The 14,413-nt window shown below is 43.4% G+C and overlaps 2 protein-coding genes across 5 annotated transcripts in view; both read right to left on the bottom strand.

The window, feature by feature from the left end:
• Positions 1–6,821, bottom strand: part of LOC111235128 (proto-oncogene tyrosine-protein kinase Src) — a 29,398-nt gene extending 22,577 nt beyond the window's left edge. For all 4 annotated transcript variants that reach the window (XM_022763459.1, XM_022763462.1, XM_022763464.1 and 1 more), the window contains exon 1: positions 6,459–6,821. The gene's annotated coding sequence lies outside the window, so the exon portion shown is untranslated. The remainder of the gene's footprint in view (positions 1–6,458) is intronic.
• Positions 6,822–8,916: 2,095 nt separating this feature from the next.
• On the bottom strand, positions 8,917–12,685 carry kcng1 (potassium voltage-gated channel modifier subfamily G member 1). Its single transcript, XM_022763465.1, has 2 exons — positions 11,903–12,685; positions 8,917–9,696 (listed from the first exon to the last, which is right to left on the bottom strand). Exons 1-2 carry the CDS (start codon positions 12,683–12,685, stop codon positions 8,917–8,919), a joined length of 1,563 nt encoding a protein of 520 aa, XP_022619186.1.
• Positions 12,686–14,413: the final 1,728 nt, after the last annotated feature.

Below are 14,413 nucleotides of genomic sequence, written 5' to 3'. Positions count from 1 at the left end.
AGTGCAACACATGTGAACTTCTGCAACAGTGTTGGGGCGAACTTTCTGAACAATATTTGATTTCCATTACAGAAAAGATGTCAGGATTTTTTTCAGCTGCTGACTCAAAAAAGTGATTAAATTTTTGCCTTAATTTCAGGAGTATACTGAGATATCAAACTGTGTAAGTTTCAATAACAACTGTAAAAAACTGAGTGTTTTTCACCAGGAGTGTAAGACACTAAGGATAACCATGTAAACGTGTTCTAATATGAGAAAGTGGGCCAGGTGTGCATGTGTGTGTGCCGTGGCATTCCCAGGTCTGTTGCAGCAGTGCGACTGAGCCCAGTCATGGCTGAGGAATGCAGAGTGGAGGACAAGGCAAGTTTCAACCCCTCTCCCGCTCACACAGCCCTAAGCAGGAATGTACAGGGAGCAGGTAGAGACACCGTCCGCCCAGGATGTTCAGATGCGCGGGCTGCCCCCGAGCGACACATGCAACCCACCCCAACGCATTCCCTTTACCATCTGTCAGGGAAAGGGGAACGCAGCGTCAAGCAGCCAAGTTTCGCAGAATGTTAGAACAAGAATGCAAGTCAAGGTCGCAACACACACTCTGGCTGCTCATCCCGCCATGAAAACGCTGTGGACCTCATTGTGTTTATTGTCAACACAAAATAAATCGCACGCTGAGAGCGCCATATGCTGTGACGGATCCTCAGCTGATTCTAGTACTTTTCTGTGTCTCCAAGATCTCTACTATCATTTAAAAATATGTATCCATACACAACGACAGAGGTTGTCTTCACTGACGAAACAGAATATTTAAGGGTGAAGAAAAAGAAAGTGTCTGCCAATGCTACACAGCATTTTAAGAGCAGGGGAACAGCACGGTCTCTGTGCTTATGTGCAGATGCATAAATAAAGCCTGCTGTTTCGACATTTCTATAGCTGCTTTGGGTGAATTCAAACTGAAAACAAGACACAAAGATCCCAGTATTGGGGCCCTGCTTCCTTGGAGATAGACAAATAAGAGCAACAGAGAAGCAGAAACACCCACCAGGGTTTGCCATTAAAATTTTAAAATGTGCCCATGTCACGCTTCATCATCAAAACATAACTGCTCCCTGCCACGACATTTCCATAACAGATTGGAGGGCAAGGTCCCCAACACTGGAGTGATTTCCTCCATCTCTTTTAAACCACCCCTTTGTTCAGCAGGGCCTGATTTCAATATTCAAATGCAGCTCAGTGGGGCGGTGAGGCAGCAAACGAGACGCTGGCTGCGAGGCAATCAGTGGAGAGCGGAGAGCTGCCGGTTCGGTCGGAGCTTTCATGAGAAACAGAAAGGGGGGGGGGGGGTTCACCAAACTGAGGAAGGTGACCCCCGCTCTGTATCTTATCCACACTCACATCAGGACAGACGGGGGATGACACCAGGGGGAAAAAAACTTCCTACAACCTCCGTCACACACATCGACAGGTCACTGGCACAATAAGTCCTCGAACCTGAACAACCGTATAGCTCGTTTTAGTTTTTTTCAACTCTCTGATAAGACCCATAGGAGTGTCTCCTGAAATAGCACCCCTACGGCGACAGGCGTACCGGACCTTGGTTATCATGGTTACAATAAAAAACACGTGGACTGTATTGAGAGCGGAGTACCTACCTTCGTCGCCATGGTTACTATAATTAACAGTCATGGCTTGGTTAGGGTTAGGCACAAAAACTACTAGGAAAAGATCATGATTTGGGTTAAAATAAGTACTTCCTCAACATTAGATGTTGCCATGGTTACAATAATAAGAACTTGGTTAACTTAAACTGCTTCTTTCCAATGGGAATCGCACACTGCTCTCCTGTCATATTCCTGTTTTGTTGACCCATCCATCCACTACAACTTCCTCCTGATGCGGACTTTGTCGCTCTTTACACTACGCCACCGTCACCTTTTCCCTTTGCTCCCGTCATAATTACTACGGTCGCTAGATGTTGCCTAACAACAAAACGTAGATATGGCTCATAATAACCTGCTGCACAAACGACCTATGGGCTCGTTTTTTTTTTTTACAGGAAGACACCCTCTACTGGCAACTTAACACGAATATTCATAAAATGACATTATCAGTTTAGAGATCAGTAAGTTCCCCCCGCCAGGGCTGCTGCAAAGACGGGCGATAGCATAATAAAACAATAAAGGAATAATAAACACAGTTGCTCACTGTCCAACAGTCCAGCTAAAAATACAACTACGTTTAAAGTCAGCGAAGAACTGTTGCTACAAAACAGGCTGCGAGCTGAAAAGCCAAATTTGAAAGTGAGAAATCACAGTACTTGGCAAAAGTAATGAGTGAGTCATTGTTTAGTTATTGTTCAGCAACCTCCCACAGTCAGTATATCAGACAGTAAAAACATTACTTATGGCACCTTTAATATCGATGCAAAGACCATGAGTCTCAGCTACTTGGATGTACGACTGGAACAATGATTATTCCCATTATGAATTGATCTACAAATTAATTTACCGATTAATCATATTTTATCAGATTAATTTTAGGTTGATTGAAAAACTGTTTGTGTATCGACACAACTGTACAATAATAATTAGACCCAGGCACATTTCTGTCCATTCACTCTTCATTCCGATTCTGCTTCAACGTGTGACTCAGTGGAAAAGAAATGAAAAGATGATGAAATCATATTGTGTTCCCACATCTCTTCATGCAGATTCTTCTTTTCTTAGGAAATTCCACACAAGCATATTTGTGTTATCAGGTTTTGGTAAGATTATAAGATCTGCCTGGTCCAGAGGTTGAGTCTGACGGGGTTGATCATCTCTGCGAGCGCACGATCTGCATAAAAACTCCCATGTGGACGTCTACAGCAGCGATTCTCAGAGGATGGATGGAGAGCCTCACATTTTAAGAGCTGGGAGAGCAGCATGTGCTCTTCCCAGCATCTCATCATCCTGACCGGGCTCGCACAGCTGCGCCCACACAAAGCCACACATAGAGGCATCTTTCTAAATGCCAAAGACGCTTTTCCTGTCACAAGAAATGTGCACGGAGCGATGGGAATGAGGGTGTGAGAGTGATCGCTTTTCCACAGAGGCAACAGTGGGTGGATTGAGTGGAGATGCATGGCCTGTGTCACCCTGGCCCATTCCCAGAGCAGAGGGACAGGAAGTGGCCAGGGATCCTGGGAGGATACAAGCCCTCCTCTGTTTGTCTGTATCACACTATCAGATACTTCATTCAAATGGCCGGCAAGCACAGGCCCTTCTGACATAGAGCTTGGAGAGATATGTCAGAGCGCTTCAGTTCTGCATCCTTATCATTCAACTGCCTCTACGTGGGTGCAATGGACAGCTTTGTGGCTTCATGTTTGAACAGCGTGAACCTCCATTTCTGTCCCGTGGTCACTATTTCAGGTAGTAACACAATACAGCGTGGGCTTTCAAAGTAGAACTTTTCCATGGGAGTGAAACACACAACTTTCAGGTTAATGACGTACACTGAAAAGAAGACGACAATGACCGGCACAAAACTAGGCCACTCTCACACATAAAGACTAAAACAGAGAGAGCTAGACTGATAAAAAAGCCTGACAGGATGCTGGAGATATGAGACAGAGAGAAAGAGCGAGAGAGAACAGGTGGCACTGGCATTCCCATGCTCTACCGTATGCCCTTGAACGTCGCTGGGCACTAATTAGCACCGAATCTGGGCCAGAGCAACAGAAGTTTAGTATCTGCCACATGAAAAATTCAAAGGCGTTTGTCAGCGGGACGCCATCACAAATCTCATGCCCCCCTTTCGTGTGTACAATCCCTCTCTCTTTCTCCCCCTTTGGAGTCTATCGCACATCTCATTTGCTAACTGAAGAGGGGTTGACGCTGGCATCAGACAAATGTTTTGTTTGTTAAGTACTCCGAAGCCAAAGGGGAATCATGTGTTATTTCAACAAAGAAGTGGCACACTACTACTACTACAACAACAACAACTACGACTATTAGAGCCCTGACTCACTTACTGACATCTTCCATTGTGCACAATTTGACAGCCCTTCTTCTAATTTTTTTTCTTGTCTTTTTTTTTTTTTTCACTGCTGTTCTTATAAGCTTGCTCCTCTTTATAATATCACCAGCAATTACAATATGTCCTCCGTGCTCAATGCCAATTAATCCTCATCTGACCTAAAGGAAAGTGGGACACTCGTTAGATCAAACGATGGACTCAGCAAACCGCCAGCTACAGTGGAGTCTGTTTAATGCAGCTGCTCGGTTCACTTCAGTGCAGCTAAGCACAGAGGCAAATGTACACGTCACTATTAAAATGCTCGATTGGCACACTTTACTGACCACCCCTAAATGGTTCTTTTCCATCTCTTCTGAGTAGGCGCACAAAAGCAATTTTTTTTTTTTTTTTTTTTTTGAAGAAAGTGGAAGCGACTTGTCTTGAAGCCGCTGATTCTCCGGGGCCGGATAGCTGCGGAAACAAGCAGTTCATTGATGCCAAGCCCAGTGTATCACCCTGACAGACAGAACACTCCAGTGTGAGGGGTGTGTGTGTGTGTGTGTGTGTGTGTGTGTGCGGGGGGGGGGGGGGGACGACAAAGGAGCCAGTCCACAGACACGTTGCCAATTAGCAGGAATTTCAGCCTCAAGAGCTGCACTTTCCACCAATCTCATTGGAGCTGACATAAACATCTACAGCTCTCACTAGAAGGCATTCATGGGATTCCAAGGAGCATTAGGTTCCCTCTGTGGAGCCTGAAATCTGGCAGTTGGGAGGGCAGCACAATGAACCATCTCGTACCACTTTGAGAAACACTCCTCACTCACTGGTTGGCTGCGTTGCCTGGTGTCGAATGAATGCTAATAGGCTGGTGAAACTGGCAACATTTGTCCTTTGGCTTTACAGTAGGTGAAAGCATAATCCCCCCCCCCCCCCCACCCCACCCCCCCCCCCCCCCGAGATCATGCGTGAATTGAGCAGGAGAGCGTGTATGGTAAGGACGAGCAGAAATGGGCATCATGCCTGCCCTGGGGTGTTTATACGCAACCGGGCTTCATCCCCAGCATCAGTTTGCGTGTAACTGGCCCAATATTAAATTTAAGGATATTGAATCCATGGGATAATGTGTTTTTGCCTGTTTGCTACCAAACATCCTAATTCCTTCAGGAAAACAGGCAAAATCTGTGGAGGATTAGTCTAATGCATGACTGATAATCAAATGTAATAGCAATTTTATTTTCATTAAAAAACTATTGATGTCTCTCTCTCTCTCTCTCTCTCTCTCTCTCTCTCCAGAAATGTTTTTCTGGAGAAATGCTTCAGATTTCACAAAGGATTACTGAGACAGAAAAAACAACTTGTGGGTTTATACACAATATTTAGGTTTTAGGCCGATCAGAAAACTGCAACAGCACACACTGCAAATAGTGGTACAGCTGGTTTAAATGTGTGTGTGTGTGTGTGTGTGTGTGTGTGTGTGTGTGTGTGTGTGTGTGTGTGTGTGTGTGTGTGTGTGTGTGTGTGTGTGTGGAGAGAGCACAAGGGATGTAAGAAGAGTTTTATCTCTACTATCATCATAGGAAAAGTGTCAGAGTCAGGTCTGATACCAGCCATGATGTTAAGACACAAACAATATGGATAGAGATGGACTCAGTGTGTATGTTCAAGGACGTGGCTCGCCTCAATAAATTACAGACTATAAACTTACTTTGAGGTCTATGCATACCTAGTCCTTTCTATTATTAGTTTCCACCACATTAGAGTCAATATTTGGGCCTTTTAGTCATGTCGAGTGGGAGAGACTAATCCTAAGCATATGACAGCCATGTCTTTAAAGTGTGTGGGATCCTGGGCAGGAAACTGTGGCATTCAGGGTAGTAGACCCACATACAGTATAGACCTTATTCTTCTCCACTGATCTCCTCATTTACACACACACAGCAAAACAGTAAAAGTGCAGCAGGTAGCCAATAAAACAAACTCATGACTGCAGAGCCGCTCCAGCTGCCAAGTTTCAGTTTGTCTTGTGAGGGCTTCCTCCCAGGGAGCCATTTCTCTTCAAATCGAGGATGTGCACAGTGAGAAGTGCTGTGTGATTAAGCTCTACGTGTTCCCAGAAGGATTGCAGACAAGGGACAATGTAGTACAGTGTGTAATGACTTGTAGTTTGTGTTCTTACAAAACCTCTGACTAGTCACTGTAACTGTCACTGTTGAAACCAGTGATTTAAGTGAATTAAAAAGTACAGGGTGACCTCCACTGACAGAAGCATGTATATTAGCAGCGAGAAGTTCAGTGTAAATGTAGGTCAAACGGAGGTATATGTGATACGTGTATGTGATCAAAGCACCCGTCACCAAACAACAAAGTAATTCATTCATCTTTAATGAACCCCTGTCTGTCCGTCTGTCAGTAGCCTGCTGAAGTAGCTCGCACTACAATAACAAGTTGAGGCGACTCACCCTGACGCGCAGGTTACCGGAGATTTGGCGTCGTCTCTTCTCTTCAGATCAGACAGGGCGGATTTCGCGTCAAACCATTAATGAGCTGATCACAGAGACCGAAAGCTCACAGATCCTAAAATCGGGGCTTTAGAGACAAGTCGGTGCCAAGACGAGCGGCAGAGAAGCGATGAGGGATCCCATTCATCTGGAGGGGCGGCCCGGTGAGGTCATGTCGGGTAAAGCCTTCGAAGCTAAGAAGACATTTTTTTCTTTCATTTACATACAGACTAAATCAGCTACATTAAAGGAGACGGGTCCCAGTACCTGGCTGTCCTGTTACATAGAGTACTGCGGGTTTCCGTGTGGCAGTGGCCGACAGGCAGCTACTGTGCAGGGACAGCAAATCACGACCAAAACACTGGGATATGATAGAGGCGAGGAGGGGCGGAGCCTCCGGCCCACTGTCAAACTCTGATTGGTGGGATTGTTTCATGCATAATTGACTTGTGATTTAGTTGAATGGCGTTTCGCGGAAGCCCCTCCCCTCCCGAGAGCGCAGTTTCAAACGTGGCTCAGTGTGGAGTTATTTATAAGGCAGGTTATGATTCTGTTTATACATATCTACATTTTTTTTTATTAATCACTAAAGGATTGTCAGTTTTAATCTGAAAGCAAATGGTGATTCTTTGATTCTTGTATTAAATTCAAAGTCACATGAGAGCTATCTACTGCAGCCACTATGTGGAGAAATGAAGATGAATTAAATACCGAAAATCAAAATATACATTACTGCTTCCTAATATTCTTGTACGTGAGCGCGAGACGTAATAAACGTTTTTTTTCCTAAAAAAAAAAAAAAAAAAAAAATCAAAGATCATGTATGATAAGCTCCCCTGTGTTCCCTTTCCTTTTTTCTGACGTAATACTGCCACCTACTGTTCAGATGAGGTAGCATGCCCATATCACATGAAACTCAAAGCAGCACCCAGTGGTGGAAGAGGTTCTCACATCCTTTACTTTTAGTGCCAGAATGTTAAACAGTGATCCAGGTAAAATTCCCTAAGTAAAAAATAGGCCGTTATTACAAAAATATAGAGAAAGTATCAGAAGTTATTTTACATTAAAGTATAAAATACTGGAAAGAAACATGAACAGAGTAAATACCAATATAATTGATAATAAAATGCTTAATTTTATGTTCACATTGTACAAATTAAGCAGCATCCAGATGTTTGGAAGCGTCAGAACAGCAGTAAGTGCACTTATGTCCCTCTGCTTGTATAAACACTGCAGGGTGATGCTGTGTGGTGTTGTGTGTTGTTTATTGCTGTATTATTTTCTTTCTGGTGGTGTGGTATGACACCATATATGCTGTCTGTCCCTGGTATTGTTCAATTGTGCTGACACTGCAAACCATTTTCCCTCTGGGATAATAAAGTGAAAAGTTAAAATCAGAAGCAACAATGAAACAATGATTTGCACAACAGACAGATTTCAGTTTAAATCCACTTTAAAGAGAGAAATAAATTATAAACAGCTATGCACAGCAACTGCAGTAATTACAAGCACAATAATGCAAAATGTCCAAAAGTATTTAAAAACTGCATATGGAACCACCTCAAAGAGTTGAAGAAGGACAATTAACGCGTCATAATTAATATGTGGATGCTGGCGGTGCCAGAGAGGGGGGAGTTTTAAGAGCTTTCGCAGTCATTTAGAAAATACTCAGTGGACTAAGGGTCACATTTTAGCTTAGAAAGAAATTCCATTTAACCGTTGGGACTTAACAAAAGCAGAGTGCGTCTTCCATCAAGAGACGCTGTTTAACTCCCAGGAGCACACAACATCAACAAATCCATGACAACATCTAATCAGAGGTGAGAAACAGCACTATGTTGTTGGATCATGAGGACGCCGTGTTTGTGCTCCGCAGTTATTTCTTGTGTCAGTTCACATATTTCACATCTGAATTACAATGTATCCCAATATATGACTATTATAACATAGAGCATTGTTTTAATGAGGTTATCATGAGTATTATAGTTATGATTTGTATGAGAATTATAGTTCTAATTTTGTAAATATGACATATATATTTGATATCTTGTGACCATGAAAAGAAGAAAATTCATTTTTATTTTATAAAAAAAATGTATGTTATTTCTCCTCATCCTCTTTTTCTCTTCTGTGGATTCTTCATGTCAAATCAAAAGTACACTGCTACACAGCAAGGCTGCATTTCTGGGAAGAAAAATAAATCCCTTTTCTCTCCTGTAACTTGTTTTATGTACAGTGGGGTCCAAAAGTCTGAAAAGTGGTCTCAGACTTTTGCACCCTACTGACTCTTCACAGATTCATTCCTTGTCAGCTTTTTTCTCCCTCTCCTCGTCACATTTTCCATCTCTTTTGTACCCTCTCTCCTCTTCTCTTTCTGTCCTCCCCCCCAGTCTTTACTGTCCACTCCTGTCCAACAGCCTCAGTCGTCCATGTCTCTGGTGTCAGATGACCCCATGGGGAAGAGCATGTCGCTCTCTAAGGAGAGGTTGCTGCCCAGGCCGGCCATGCGGCTGCGCAGCAGAAAGTGTGTCCTCCTCTGCAGCAGCCTCTGCTGCTCCTGCTTCAGCTCCACGTAGGAGCGAGAGAAGGTGTGGAAGATGGAGGTGACGGGGAAGGCCATGAGAAGGATCCCGCTCAGGATGCTGCTGAGAGCCACCACCTGCCCCGGGATGCTCCTCGGCACCATGTCCCCATAGCCCACTGTCGTCATGGTGATGACAGCCCACCAGTAAGTAGCAGGGATGCTGGTGAACTCCTGCGTGGTGGCCATTTCGTTCTCAATCAAATACAGCAAGGGGGAATACAGTGCGATGGCCACACACAGGAACAGGAGGAGCAGTCCAAACTCTCGTGTGCAGCGGCGTGCCGTCAAGCCCAGAGTCTGCAGGCCCAGTGAATGGCGAGCTAGTCGCATCACGTAGAGGATGCGCAGGGCTCTCAGGACGCGCAGCACCAAGCCCACTTTGTCCAAGTAGCTGCTGCCAGACCCTGGCCGCTTCTCCCCTTTGGAGGTGCTGTCTACCAGCAGGGTGATGTAGTAGGGCAAGATGGCCACCACATCGATGAGGTTCAGGGGCTGTCTGAGGAAGGTCAGCTTGCTGCGATCCTGAATGAAGCGCAGGGTGAACTCCAGGGAGAACCAGGCCACGCACACCGTCTCCACAATGAAGATGTTGTAGCACATCTGGGAGCACGTACCCTTGTGAAGAAAGAGACAGAACATGTGTAAGTGCTCGTTGTGATCACTAGAGGGAGCCAGTGCAATGTGAAATCCAGGACTTTGCTGCAGAATAAACACTTCAACTTGCAGAATATTCATATGTCCTCATAAGGACAGGAAAAACAAATGTTTGCCCAGAGATCATATTTGAACCCAAATTGTGGACAGACATAAAAGTGAGTGACATATAAGAAATATCAATTATGATACTGCCTTAAAATTCAACTGTTAATTCAAAGCCTATAAAATTACCTCGCTGTTCTTCTTGTCACATATTTTAAGATCTTTTGGAGGAGAGTATTTTTTTTCTTTCTTTTCTTTTCTTTCAGTAATGATGCTGATTCAGTGCACACCGAGGAGGTTCAAAACATTTTGAAGCCCATCATTTATGGCACAGCCTTTGAATAAAGCCCATACCAGGGAAAAGTATCATTATGAAACACTCCCACAGAAGAGGAAACAGTACAAGCACCTGAAAAAACTCCAGTGAACCTGTGCTCAGCCAGAGACGGGAACACTTACACACTTCTAATGCAACACTTTGTTGTCTGGCTGCAAGAAAGATTTGAGGTGGAGGAGCTGCTGAGAATGAGAATATTGACACTTTTAATGAAACAGCTTAATTCAGTCGGAGTGTGAATGCAGAGAGAGCGTGTCAGGTCAAATATAATACTGTGACTTCCTCAGATCAAGCAGTTATTTTATTTCTTTTTTTTTCTTTTTCAATACCTTTTCCCTCCCAGAACACAGATTGTGTTTGATCTAGCACTGTAAAGGAGAACATGTTCAACTCATTAATGTACTGAAGAAGCCACACAACTAAATGAGACATACATTAGTTAGAGTTAGAACAGGGCTGAAACTTTAGTCAGCAGAATGAAATGTGGTTTGCAGTTACTTTCAACTAAAAACTGTTTTTGGTTTCCCTATCCACCCACTACCACACATACAGTATCTTTACTTGATTACCTGAAGCTCCAGTAAATGTAGACAATGTGAAAACCACTACAACAATGTTTCTAAAGTCTACTCAAATATGGAAAGTAAAGTGATTGCACTTACTCCCCATTTCCACCAAAGGGGAATTTTTGCATCTAAATGAATAAATTCATTAAAAACCTGTTTGCATTTTACTCCGCAAGAAAACGATGTGTGTGGCTGAAATATTCCATTTTCCTTTGATTTGACTTAAGATGCCAGGGTGCTAATTATGGTTGTGATTGAAGTCAGACATAATAATGGAAGCATTTCACGAAAGCAGACTGAGACTTCAAATATTTTTTTCTAATCCAGCAAAACAACTGGTTAATACTGCGGCTCTCTCAGCAGTCTCCTTCTAACAGACATGACGGTTGAGACGTGCCATTATTAGATTTTTAATCACTGCTTTCCCAAATAACACGTCAATTCACCTCATTTTTGCTTTTGAATACAGTTCAATTCAAATCTGCTGAGAAACGCAGACAAACAGAGTCTTGCCACCATGTGAGGTTCAAATGCTCATTGTTGGAGTCTCTTTATGTGGGATGACTGTAGAAAAAAAGACCAATTCCCCACAGACAATGTTGTGTTGTGTCATGTCTTCATTTTAAAGGTCCCATAAGTGAGGTTTCAATTTGGTTTTTTTTTTATTATAAAGCAGGTCTAGGTTCTATATTAATACTGTGAAAGTATCAAAGCACTCAACCACAGAGAAATGCACACAGCCTCTATTCAGAAACTGAGCCTTAAAACTAGCCATCAGGAATCCTGTAACTTGTGATCTCACAACAAAGCAGTCAGCGCCCTTATCCATGCCCAAAGCCCAGCCAAACCTGGACCCACCACCCAACCTTGCAGGATTTGGTTTCTTGACCAAAAATCTGCTATATTTTATTTTTTAGATCACTCAGAGCTTCTCTTCTGATTGGCTCACCGACCTGTTGTTGCTAGAGCTCCAGAGAGAAGCCTGAAAAAGGAGATGTAAAACTACATTGAGATGGATTTTGGTTCTTAAAACCACAAATATATCTTTTTGTGGATCAACACTTCAAATAAAACACAGGAAAAGTATAAAATATGGGACCTTTAAATTTTCCTCACTGACATGAACACATTTCTATGCTTCATTGCATCGTGGCAACATGTTTTTGTAGGCAGCGACTTTTTCACCTCTCTTTAATATGTTAAATGTCATTATACTCACCGCCTCCTCCTCCTCCCTCATGGCAGGCATGGTGCTGATGGATAGGTTGATGGCAGTGATGGTGACAAACAAAACTGACAAACAAGCAAAGATCTTCCCTGGGAGGCCGGAGTGAGGCCTCTCCACCATGTCTCTTAGCTTGCTCATGCATCGGCTGACTCTGGACTCGGCTTCATGCGCCCTGTCGCCACTGTCTGTATCCAACAGATCCTCCAGGAGTTCCTCCTCCTCCTCTGCCCTCTCCATTGCTTCAAACTCCTCCACACGCTGCAGCAGACGCCGGCGACAGCACCACTCCAGGTTCTCCTCGGGGACCCCCCAGTAGAGCAGCTCCTCCCTGAAGGAGAGGGCGCACATCTCCCTGAGCGACCGCAGCTTACCTGCCCGCAGGAAGGTCAGGATGGTCCGGAAGGCACAGGGGCTGCGGTCGAAGAAGAACTCATTGTGTGTAACATCATAGTCATCACAGATACGCATGATCTCATCAAAGCTGCTGCAGAGGTGCAGCTGGCCCAGACGAGACAGGGGGAAGTCTTCTAAGGTGGTCCAAGGCAGCTGGTAACGCAGGCCGCCCACATTGATGATGGCGTGGAGTTTGCGGGCGCTGGAGAGTGAGGAGTCGTCATGGATGGCACTGAGCTCAGGAGCACGCTGCGCCCTCTTGTAGAAAGCCCCCTTTCGAGCCTCCTCCTCTTGTATGGGAGGTGGGTTGAGGGAGGTGTCAGAGGCACAGCTCAGGGCACTGTAGTCATAGTCGGAGCCATCACCCGCCAACAGGGTCATCTTTACTGGTCCGCTCACATTCCTGTGCTCAATCTCGCACCAGCACACTGTCACCTTCAGAGAGAAAATACAGAATGAACAGGTCAGTCTATTTTATATCATATATTCCAAAGTTAACTCTTTAAAAGGAAGGTGGTTAATGGTTTTGATTTATTGAAGAAGTGGAGTAATGCTGAAACCGCTTCTTTAACAATGTGCCACTTTGCTTAGACATAAGCAACATAGAGCAGTTACCCAGGAGTGGGTAATACCACAATGCAGCCTTATTGCAGCAGGAGGCACTTAGAGATTATTTGCATTTTAATTCTAATGGCCCCTTGTCATTATGAGAATGACTAGCCCTATGTAAACAACCCACCCACTGAAGAAATGTAATGAAAGCATGAGAGCTGCTGGAAATATTCCACCACAAAGACAGTTTCTGATATTGTTAGAGCACAGACACTCAAATAAACTAGATATTAATATGAGAACTAAAGTAATGTGAAAACTCACAGCATTAATTAACTAACATCAAAGTCTTCATTAAAAGTGTTACACTGGCTCATGCTTTCTTAAGCCTTGAAAATAAAGTGGTTTGGGACTTGATGTGAATAACTTTGTATTGTAAATGATGATGACTGATTGGGTGGATGGTTCAGTCCAATCCAATCGCGGTTATCAAACTTGCTGGTTATCTGGCTCTGAATCACTAACGAACACAAAGACAAACTGTCTTCATTTATTTTTCCTTGTATTATTAGAATAAGACTTTTATGTCAATGTTTTTATAGAGTTTTCCATGTTACTATTTACTATATAGCCAATTACTTTGGTTTGCATTAAGCCAAACTAAATTATAGCAGGACAGGCAAAATCATCATAAAAGACAGTTTTTATCTGACTTCAATACTTTTGAAATAAAATGTCTTTTTGACCTTTGACCTTATGGCCTTTCTTGCATGTATGAGTGATGGGTTTACTTAATGCCTGCAAGTTAATGGGTCAGTGATAGTCCAACACTTTGATTAAGAGTGAATGCCATATACCTTGACAAGAATATGAGTTGCTGTGAAATGCATAATTTGCTCATATCGGCTGGAACATCCATCTTCTTTCTATCTCTGTCCGTCAATATAAAAGCATGTAGATAGCTGACCATCAGTGTCAAATTTTACCATTCACCCGTTACTGCACAATTCCTACATTGTGTGAATAATGTCCCAAGGTACACATGGGAAACCATTAAGTTCAAGCTGCATTAATCAGTTGTTGGCCACTGTTGGGGCAGAAAGACTCATAAATCTGATATATATCCTTTGTATTAGCTCTTGATGTAGTTAGTTATTCATGTTGTTTACTTTTACAAACTACAGCCCAAGATAGTTCTTTAAAATGTCAAACTATTCCTTTATTCTTGACAAACCTCACAAGGAGGACCACCGGCTGACAGAGGAGATAACGCTGCTAAGTGTAAACAAGAAGGTTGTAAATATTGAAAAAGAGAGAACATGCTCCTTGTGATTGAGAAAGCAGATCAGCATTATCTGTCCAACAATTCCCGTGACAGCACCAAGAGAAAATTAAATTAAGCTTCTTTAAGCTTCTTCATTGCAATGTAAAAACAGCATGTCTGTGTCGTTATCGTAGCAGTATGAATATGTCATTTATGCATCATTAAACATGGCGACTGATCTACATACACCGGGCAGTGAGGGATAGCAGTTTCACTCCCCACAGTGTGCATGA

This window comes from Seriola dumerili, unplaced genomic scaffold (assembly GCF_002260705.1).
Source record: "Seriola dumerili isolate Sdu_G_001 unplaced genomic scaffold, Sdu_1.0 BDQW01000468.1, whole genome shotgun sequence".
NCBI lineage: Eukaryota > Metazoa > Chordata > Actinopteri > Carangiformes > Carangidae > Seriola > Seriola dumerili.
This window is presented reverse-complemented; position numbering and strand designations above follow the sequence as displayed.

Excerpts from the sequence above, each read along its gene's own strand:
- kcng1 (XM_022763465.1), bottom strand. The coding sequence starts at position 12,685 with ATGACCCTGTTGGCGGGTGATGGCTCCGACTATGACTACAGTGCCCTG. Across the intron at positions 9,697-11,902 it reads TGAGGGAGGAGGAGGAGGCG|GGTACGTGCTCCCAGATGTG; the intron begins GTGAGTATAATG and ends TTTCTTCACAAG.